This window comes from Atheta coriaria, unplaced genomic scaffold (genome assembly GCF_025399875.1).
Source record: "Atheta coriaria isolate IRGN ID8LTWV9N9 unplaced genomic scaffold, Caltech_Dcor_3.1 hic_scaffold_9_pilon, whole genome shotgun sequence".
In the NCBI taxonomy this organism is placed as follows: domain Eukaryota; kingdom Metazoa; phylum Arthropoda; class Insecta; order Coleoptera; family Staphylinidae; genus Dalotia; species Dalotia coriaria.
In genome coordinates, this window is record NW_027045451.1 from 7,370,742 (window position 1) to 7,380,630 (window position 9,889).

The window sequence follows — 9,889 nt, forward strand, 5'->3', positions numbered from 1 at the left end:
CGCTGGGAGCCACTTAAGTGCCTCGGCCTGCCTCGAAAAAACACATTCGTGTGTGCGGCGGGCGTGCAAGCGGACGGGAGAGAGGAAGGATCATGGGAACCGTTGGGTGCTGCGTGCGTGCGCGCGATTGCGGTGTGTGGCGGTGTCTCCGCGCGTCGCCTTGCGTTGCATTTCTGGCTGGCCCGCCATGATCAAACCGGGGGCCCGGGCGGGTCGCGTCTCTTCGATCCGAAGGATCAACAAAACGCGGCCGGAGACTCGCGGTCGCCATGGCAACGCGATAAATAAACCGTTTTATTAATAATAAAACGTGCGGGGCGTCGGGAGCGTGCGAGAGGCCTCGATATAAATATGCTTTCATGGCGTGCTCGCCAACTCGACTCCGGCAAAGGCCGTAAAGCAATAAGAACATCAACATCCGTACTTCTCTCGCGCTCCCCTTACGACCCGACGCGCACACTGAGCCTAGAGTCATGAAAATTGTAATAATTTAATGCGATATCAAAAGTTGCCGGATCACAGCTCAAGGAACGCCCCTTGGAATATCGATTTCTACTTAAAAACCACTTGGGCGAACCCCCTCCATGCCTGGAAACTTAAAAACACTGAACGTGGGAAGAAACAAATGAAACATAACAACTTTCATCTTAGAAATTGCTTGTTTTGTTGCTTTGCGCCCCGTAATCTCCTGACATTTGCACGCCCCCCTTAGCGGGGTGATTTTTTCAGAAGGATCCCTCAGCAGCGCGAGTGTAATCCCCAGCCTGCCTGCCGTTTTAGTGCCGCGACGGCCAATGGAGCGCCAGACGTAATTGCGTCCGCCCGCATTGATTAGCGATCAAACAGGAAGATCAATACAAAGCGCGCCTATGCCGCCGCCACGGCCGCCAGCCGCGACTCGAGTCGCGACATGTAACCATGTCGGATGTAAAACGTCCGAACCGAATTGGTGGCGCGGGAGGGGGCTCGGGAGGACGACGAAAAACAAACGGAACGAAATGCGAAACATGAAACGCTGTGTGTCATCGCGCAGCACTAATTGCGACAATACACATACACATATAAACATCATGTAGATATCAACATAAGTAAATTGTGCGCTATGTGTGTGTGTGTGTGTTTAATGAAAAATTTGTTTTCGGCGTATTTGCATTCTGTTTGCGTGCGACATTCGCATTGTGAGACGACGTCAACTCTACGTCGAACATCCTAGTCGTGATTTTTTCGTGTGTAATTTTACACAATTTGCGACGGAATGAATCGAATGCGATGTTTAATGTTTATTAATGCCCGATAGCCGGAATGTAGATGATTGACGCGCGCGAGTTGCTGAATTTCAGATTGCGTCCATCGCGTCCAGACGAATTACGGTTTTATCTAGTTTCATGCGCGCTCACGATTTAAACAAATTACGAGCGCATTACAGATGCAATTAGGCACCGCGATTGGCCAGCAAGTTGATGTTTAATTTAGAAATAGAGAGATTATTATCCAAAAATGATACCTAATTACGTCCGTTCGTGTTGACAATGCAGTGATGAATGAGTTGAACACAACGTGCACAAATATTTTTTGGCAACCTTGAGACAAAAATGCAAATTTTTTAGACTCATCCTAACTCATATTATATGTGCGAATGTGAGTTTATTTGTTTATATGTCTCGCTTTTAGGCTCAAACCACTGAAACAATTTTAATAAATTTTGGTATAAAGATAGTTTTATCCAAGGAATAACAAATAGGCTGATTTAAGTAACTAAAATGTAGCTAGAATGGTGTAACAAAAATATATAAAAATTGATATAGAAATTTAAACACGATGGAAACTGTATAATTCGTATCGGGACGACAAGGAAGAAGAAAATAATTAGGTAGTAATACTATTTTTTAAATTAAAATCTACGCAGAGGAAGTTGTAGGCATAACTTATTGTAGCAATAATAATAATGTATGTATGTTACATACAATATGTATGTTAATATTGAGCAGTTATCAAACTGAATTAAATTTGTCATAAGCAGAAATATATAGGTTCCTTTGCTACCTGCAAAGGAATTAAATGTATTTTGGAATTAAAATGATTCATAACTTTTACACAAATTCGCCTATCTAACAATATATTAAACACTTTTAATTCAAGAGTGTTAACACAGAAACACCTGTGTAAATAATTGCGAGCCAACAATGGCATATCATCTGGCATGTGTATGCAAATCTCATCTCGCACTATTTGCACATCACGTTGATGAATGGTGAACGCGCATCCAGGACGGTTTGTTATTTATAAATATTGCTATTAATATTTAGGCGTACAAAATTTGATTTGCTACTGATATTGATTTACAAAAGAAAACTAAAATTTGCATAAAATATGTAAAATGTAAAATCCATAAAATTACGACGCTATTACAATATTTAAGGCTTAAAAATTTTATTTGGGTAGTTAGGTAATGACGTATGTAAGTAAACTCTGTGGGGCTTAGCTTAGCTACTTATCTAGTAAGAAGCTTTCGAGTTTTAGTACTATCAAGTACTTGTAAATTTGGTCCAAGTTACACGAATCGTAATTGTTGAAAGAAAATTGAGCGAATTTCCGACTAAAGTAAGCATTTCCGTTGGTGCTTTGGCATTTTTCAATATCCGGTGAAAATCTATTAAAGCTTTAACCGTAATGACTAGTTAAAAGTGATTTGATTTCCAAAAATAGATAAAAATGAAAATGTAATCTTGATCATTTTGATACCGCTTGGAATTTGTAAATAATTTATGTTGCAATTGTGTGACTTGCGATTGGATTGTACTCATCGCGAAAATGACTTCTTTTCACTTAATCAGCGTGAGATTACAAGATAAAAAGCTTTTTTTCAGCATCGTCATCGCCCCACACGGCTGGGAACAAATTAATAACATGTGTGCAGAATCAGTACATCCTACGTTCTGTCATTCGATATTTGCTTTATTTTTACCTTCTCCACTTTACATTTGCAAACAAACGCTTTCCACTTTTAGCTTTTAGACAGCGAGCTTGCAAACGCGATTTAAACTTGGTAAACTTGCGCATCAATCTCGTTGCACCGTGCATGCCTTTATGACTTTGTCTTGCCTCACAAGAGTCGCAATTGCGCGCACAGCGGAGGGCATATGCATAAATAGTCTATAAATGAGTCAAAACGAGCATAAGTACGGTGAGCACTCGCGCAGGCCATGTGCGATGCGCGAACAAAGCAAGAGACCAAAAAAAGGGAAACGAAAATCGTTTTTGCCTTGAATTGCTTATGCTTCGGCTTGAATCGTGCACGCACGCAATTGAGATTGTGACTACACGAGTATACTCGTATACGTGCGTGTAGTGGTAGTTTTATATTATGTTGATCATCGTGATCAAAAGCGTTGATATGGAGCTGTACGCGGCGCTGTCGGTCTCGATTTGGCTCACGACGTGAATCGCGAATCCTTCGTCGACCGTTTACGGTTTTGCATCACGACTCGAAATTGTACGCTGTTGGTATGTCACTTCAATTGACGAACAAATTCGTAGTATAACAAGCTGCACCTGTACAATGTAGAGAAAACAAAATCACTTTTTTGAGACAAAACCAACTTTGAGCGTAAAAATAAGCAGATGAGTAATTTTTAAATTTGTTATCTCAAATGTTGATAAGGATGTAGTAAAAGAGTCATTCAAAAATCGTTATCAGTCAAGATGAGTAAATGCGCAATATGTGATTTAAAAACTCGAATGGACTATCGCTGTAATAGTAATCGATCAAATGTTAATCTCTAGTTATACAAGTTGCTATTTTGAGGTTGTTATCAGATAATTCGCAACAGGCACGCGCGTATCATGTTATCAGCGTGCACATCTCTTTGTCAACAATAAATTTAATTCTCGTGACTCATTATAAAAATAGCGAAATTTTTGAACCCATGTTATTTAGGTCAAAAAAATGTATTTACTACAAAAATAATATTTTTATTTGCTTCAACATGAAAAATACGTTAAAAACACTTATTTTTCAAAGAAATAATCTTTATTTTATTTTTGTTAGGTTTTGTTTTATTTAATACAATTAATAATTGACTATTTTTATGTACCTAGGTAGTATGTATGTATATAAAATATAAACGTATAAAAAATGCATCGGTATCGAATTGATAGAAAAATAAAAAAAGCTCTAAATACAATCGAATGATGGATCTCCGTATACGTTCAGTGAACATGCTCCCCATATAAATACATATTTCAAAAATATACTCGTATTGAACAATAAACATATGTAACCCGTTTTCTTTGGTTTTCAATGTTTTTCGTATGTTTTTTTGTCATTTACTCCGCTTTTTCTCACTTATTACGTAAAATAATTACTTATTTTGTTGGCTGTAATGTTAATCACATGTACAATTGAATAACATAGTTTAAAGTACTAATCAATGATTTCTGTGCACGGCTCACAAGAAAATAGAAAAAATATATATTAAAAAAGATTAATATTAGGCACTTTAGTTTGTACCGGTTTTCGTCCATAGAGTAATCGTTGAACTACATATTAATTAACCAAAAGAAAATATGATAAAGTAAATAATAACTTTATATACTAAATGGTGTTTTTTCCCTTTGATAATTGGTCCAGCACTCATCATTTCAACAATAAACGTTGAAATATTTAATTAAAACTTAAACCATACCCAAAAATAAAATTCTAACTTGTCTGTGTTTAACTCTCGGAGTTAATCCTCAGCTGGTCGACGTTAAGTTTCGACGGCGAAGGGCATTCGCTTTTAAAACACCTCGCGCTTCGAATTAAATTGAACTTCTTTTTCTTTGGCGACGGTTCCATTTCAGACTCCGAACCGTCAGTGTTATCGCTGTAGCCGTTATAATTGTAGTGATAACCCCCGCATGAGGTGTCCATGAACATCGCCGAGTAATCGCACTTGCTCTCGATGCTCGTCACGGTCTGCACCTCAACCTTCTCCTTCAGCAATGGATTGACAAGCATCGCCGCCGTTCGACACACGCGCATTGGTTCTCTGAAGCGCCGGAAAGACAGTCCCAGCAAGGTGATGTGGTAAGGTCGCGACACATCAATTGCCTTCAAAAACAACTTCATCGCAATCGACAGCAATTTCCGTTCGGCGTCTTCATTAACGCACATTTTACTCTCGCTGATGAATAACTTCGGATGTAAGTTGAAATATTTCACTTCTTTGTGAGATATTTTCGCGTTGTCGTCGTATTTCCTTACGAGGAGTTCAATTCTCCTTGGAATCCTTCCATCTTTATTCACTAACGCAATTAGGCGTTTAAGTAGTTGTTCTAAAATTTCTTTCACCTCGGATTCTACACCAGTTCGTGGCGAGTCCTCCAAACTAACAAAACGACCTTTAACTGGTGAAGCATCTACACCCATTGATAAATCACGCAAATATTTCGCTTTTTCTTTGGGTAAATTTACCAGTTTATCATTATATCGTAAATCTGCAACTGTTCGAATTCCCATCTCATGCTCCAACACGTTAAGGACAGACTTACTTAACCCTGGAAGCTCTTGAATGCTTAAATTTGCTATTAATTCATAACCATTTGGAGGAAAAACCACCGTTTGTCTGTCGGGTTTGTGCAAATCACTAGCCAGTTTCGCTAGAAGTTTGTTTTGAGCTATTCCGGCTCGTGTTACCAACTTGAATTCATTTTTTATAGACTCGCGGATTTCGCCAACCACTTTCGTCGCTAATTTAAGGCGGTCGTAACATCCGCACAAACATACTGCACTTGATTTGTTGTAAACTTCACCTACTATTGTACATTTTTCTCCTAAACGTTGCTGAATAACTTCAGATATATCAACGTAGTTTTCATCCAGGCCAAGACGTTCAACACATGTAGAATATTTTTGTAGATGTGCTGTTATACTATAAGAAAGTTGTCTGTAGTTGTGAAAGCTTTCTGCATTTCTGTTTAAAAGAACCAAATGTGGGCACAAATTAAGCGCCTCCTGGACGCTCATCGTGCGCTTTATACCACACTCTCGTGCTTCGTAGTTAGTTGTCGTGATTGCATCATTTTGTTGGATAGCAATTGGTTTGTTGCACAATGAAGGATCTCGATGAGACTCCACTTGGATGTAGAAATAGTCAACTTGTATGTGTACGACGGTGCGCAAATGGTCATCGTTATCGATGTGGATTTGCTCGTTCATCTGCGTAGAAAAAATGCTTCGTTATACGATGATTTTCAGAGGGAAGACAAGGTATTATGTTTTTACTTCCTGGCCTTTAAGGTTAGACGTAAATAACTACGTTTCTATGGTGTCGTTTGACAAAATACATTGCGTACCTTGATTGCGACGTTATGACGACGATGCAGGATGTTGTCGGGCGGCGATTTCACGAAGAACTGCTTTTAATAACAAATTAACGTATTTACGTGACCTTTAAACACACTTTCACTTCGCAATTTCGTTTTGCCATTTGCACAATGAGTCATTGCGTGTCGACGAATTATTTTGGTTTAGACAATCATCGTATGCAACCAATGTTACACAAAAACTTGATATATAGGCAACCATAGTGACACGTTTTTGTTAGGAAGATATTTGTGTAACATGGAATAAATACAATAACAATTCTAAAACAACACTCAAACTTTAATTTATTTAAGTCTACCTTAATTTGAAACATTTTGAGTCAGATAAGACGCGTAAGTTTCCAACTGTTTCATGCGCTTGCTCTCCAAATTTTTTAAAAAGAATTCAACTTTCTCGTTCTTGTCATCGCGATGTTCAAATCCAAATTCGTTCTCAATCCGTGTCTGATGCGCATAATACATTTGATAATAAAACACGCACGCCAATAAATGCCAAATAGTAAAATCCGGCCACAAAACTTTGTGAAATATCACATTAGTATTCCACGTTTGCCAAAGCAGAAAATCACTAAACCGAACCTCTCCTGAGGTTCTTATCAATATATCTGGCTTAGTACTCTTTCCACTATACATGCACTTGTTAATCAAGTACTCACTAATGTCATGTTCATCAATTTCCTTCGCATGTACTCCATCATTAATCACCTGGAATGAATTCGTGATCTCGTCTCGCGACGTGTACGCAAATGCAATATTAAGGAATGCTTTATCATTATCCTTGGTGAGGAGGACAGCTTGAGCAATACGTGCGCGTAATTCCTCGGGAATTAAAATTAAATTACCAATTATTCTGATACACAGACCATTTTCATGTAGTTTGTCTACTTCCTCTAATAGTTTCTCAAATTTGTCAGAGGCAAGACTCATCAGAGTTTCGACTTCTTCCGGACTACGGCCGAAATTTTCAATGCTAAAAGCATAGACGGTTACTTCCTTAATGCCTATTTCTTGACACCAAAGGAGGGTTTGGCTTAATTTGTCGAATCCTTTTGAGTGTCCGAGACGGGTAGCCACGTTTTCTTTCGTTGCATACCGGCGATTACCATCCATAATGAAGGCAACGTGGCGGGGAATGGGTCCTGCTTTCAGGACGTTTATGCACAATTTGTGGTACCATGACAGGTTGTTTCTTGATATCCATGTGGACATGGTCTCTGGAAGAATTGTTTAAGTGTTTAAAACTTGTACAACTATGTCATAGTCTTTTAAAGTTTTGAATAAACATAAGCATTCGCTAAACTAAGTATATACATACTATATAGTCGAGCAATATTATTATAAAAAGTAAATAACTTGTTTTATAATACTCATTACATTATAATCTTAGTAAAAACTATATTATATTACTATACAACTTAAAAAAAAATCATTTTATATTTACCTTCTGTTTCATTTTCCTTCATGATGTTTCACTTATTTATAACTAACAAATATGTCAAATCACTACCTATCACAAATCTCTTGTAATTATAATTAATTTATCTAATAATTTACAATTATTAGCTGTTAATAATTGTTGTAAAATGCGAGTGATGTTGCACCAGCCGTACCAGCTGACTATCTAACACATCACGTCTACTTTATTGAGGTTATATTTATGTTGACTACTTGCACTTGTTTATGAGCTCAAAGTCTGTTTAGTTTATTGTTTTACGGTTCCATGAATTAAAACTGCTAACTTTTTGCAGTTATGAATAAATAGTTAATGATGAATTTAATGAAGCAGGCGCACTTTTTTTCGCTGCCAACACAAGGCAACATTTATACCATCACTCATCTGCAGCTAGCAAATAATATTAATAAACTTTTAATTGCTTCACTCAAGAGACAAGTCTACAGTTTTGAGTATCCTCAAAATGCCTCAGGTGTGTTGGAGCCTACTGCTAAGGAGATATCATTTGCTTATATTCCAAGTAAGTTGTCTTTTTAATTGTGTATTGATTTGTAACAATATGACAACTTATTTTTTGCCATCAAGGTGGAGCAGAAATCATTTCTTTAGATGCCTTCAATAAATCTCAGGGAGGAAAAAATGACTTTGTCATAGGCATAACAATCATTAAATCTAGTATGGATAATAATAGTCTAGAAACTTTTCTGAATATTTATTCCGATGAAGAGTTTAATATTGATAATATTGCACAGAATTGTCTCTGTGTGGAATTAAATTTCATTCCATATCATTTGACACATACTGACTTGATTACATGGGTGGATAATGCACCAATAAAGGAAAAAGTTTTTGTTTTATCAGGGAGTGATCATAAGATTCACATATTTCGAGAAACTAAAGAAAATCATAATTTTAAAGAGATTGATTGTGATTCACATTTTCCTGAGTTTTATAATCCACCTGCTGTTGTAATGTGGATTTGTGTTTATTATATCAATGATAATATGTAAGTATTTAGTTAAAATCAAGAAATTTGTTTGGTAATTTTTATTTTCTAGCCGAATATCAGCATTTGGATGTGAAAATGGATATCTTAGATTGGTAAAAGTGAACACCAGGGATAACACAATAATTTTCAATCAATCGACGCAATTTATAAGTGCAATATCACAAATAAAGTTGTATCCAAGTAATAATTCTACCAAAAAACCTAAACATATTATCACAGATGATAATAATACCTCAAACGGAACAACTGATGGGAGAAAACAAGTGCAATTGGATTTATTAGTTGTAAATGCAATATTACCAGTCGTGCATTTTACAAACGTGACTGAAAATGCATTGACAGACTACAAATGCCTCAGAAGGAAAGATACTACTAGTGTGTCAACATGTTCAACACCAGCAGACATTGATTTCGACGGAAAATACGAAATAATGATTGGTAACAGTTTGGAGGTGACAAATTTACTTTTTTCCAATATAATTCACATGGCTTATTCATGCTTAAAAACTGTATTATTGTATGTTAAAGGAAGTTATGCTGTATAAAGCCGTACATATTGAAGATTCAACCGATTATGAAATGAAACTAATCGAAGTGATGAAACTTGTCGGACCGATTTTTCATCTTTTATACATGGATATTACAGGCGACGGCGTGAAAGAACTAATCGTGTTTACCATGAAAGGTTTATACATTTATCAGGTATAAAATAAGTAATAACTTACCATTAACAATGTTTGCGAACAAACTTGAACTGGTTGGAAAAAACTTGCAAATGTCTGACCGCGTTCAAAAAAGATAGGGAAGTTATTTGGTTATATCTAGGGACTTTTTGTTTCGCAACATTGGTTATAGGTAGTTGGCATGGCAACCATAACGTGTTCTAACCGCTTTTGTTTTAGCACGAACGTCGATTTATTGAGGACGTACTGCGAAGAAAAGTTGAAATGATGACTATACCTGACGTTAAACTGCAATATTAATTCAATAATAATAAGACATATTTCTAAACTATAGCCTTACACATAATATAATAAATGTTAGAAAATTAACTGGGGTGT

The 9,889-nt window shown here is 36.8% G+C and overlaps 3 protein-coding genes across 4 annotated transcripts; 1 reads left to right on the top strand and 2 right to left on the bottom strand.

Moving 5' to 3' along the window:
* Positions 1-4,008: 4,008 nt before the first annotated feature.
* Positions 4,009-6,525, bottom strand: PolI (DNA polymerase iota). The gene is made up of 2 exons (XM_065312788.1): positions 6,337-6,525; positions 4,009-6,199 (listed from the first exon to the last, which is right to left on the bottom strand). The coding sequence occupies exon 2, from the start codon at positions 6,197-6,199 to the stop codon at positions 4,715-4,717; it is 1,485 nt and encodes a 494-aa protein (XP_065168860.1). The 5' UTR covers positions 6,337-6,525; the 3' UTR covers positions 4,009-4,714.
* Positions 6,526-6,625: 100 nt separating this feature from the next.
* On the bottom strand, positions 6,626-8,019 carry Dhdds (Dehydrodolichyl diphosphate synthase subunit). Its single transcript, XM_065312794.1, has 2 exons — positions 7,808-8,019; positions 6,626-7,580 (listed from the first exon to the last, which is right to left on the bottom strand). Exons 1-2 carry the CDS (start codon positions 7,827-7,829, stop codon positions 6,667-6,669), a joined length of 936 nt encoding a protein of 311 aa, XP_065168866.1. The 5' UTR covers positions 7,830-8,019; the 3' UTR covers positions 6,626-6,666.
* LOC135799624 (KICSTOR complex protein kaptin-like) lies at positions 7,990-9,880 on the top strand. Of its 2 annotated transcripts, XM_065312793.1 has the most exons (6): positions 7,990-8,057; positions 8,115-8,339; positions 8,405-8,825; positions 8,878-9,280; positions 9,357-9,530; positions 9,731-9,880. In XM_065312793.1, exons 2-6 carry the CDS (start codon positions 8,132-8,134, stop codon positions 9,809-9,811), a joined length of 1,287 nt encoding a protein of 428 aa, XP_065168865.1. In that variant the 5' UTR covers positions 7,990-8,057; positions 8,115-8,131; the 3' UTR covers positions 9,812-9,880. The 2 variants fall into 2 exon arrangements, with proteins under 2 accessions (XP_065168865.1, XP_065168864.1); XM_065312792.1 differs by having other exon boundaries at positions 8,010-8,339.
* Positions 9,881-9,889: the final 9 nt, after the last annotated feature.

Coding starts and splice junctions, on each gene's coding strand:
- PolI (XM_065312788.1), bottom strand. CDS start 6,199: ATGAACGAGCAAATCCACATCGATAACGATGACCATTTGCGCACCGTC.
- Dhdds (XM_065312794.1), bottom strand. CDS start 7,829: ATGAAGGAAAATGAAACAGAAG. Junction 7,581..7,807: donor GAAGGAAAATGAAACAGAAG/GTAAATATAAAA, acceptor CAATTCTTCCAG/AGACCATGTCCACATGGATA.
- LOC135799624 (XM_065312793.1), top strand. CDS start 8,132: ATGATGAATTTAATGAAGCAGGCGCACTTTTTTTCGCTGCCAACACAA. Junction 8,340..8,404: donor ATCATTTGCTTATATTCCAA/GTAAGTTGTCTT, acceptor TTTGCCATCAAG/GTGGAGCAGAAATCATTTCT. Junction 9,281..9,356: donor TGATTGGTAACAGTTTGGAG/GTGACAAATTTA, acceptor TGTATGTTAAAG/GAAGTTATGCTGTATAAAGC.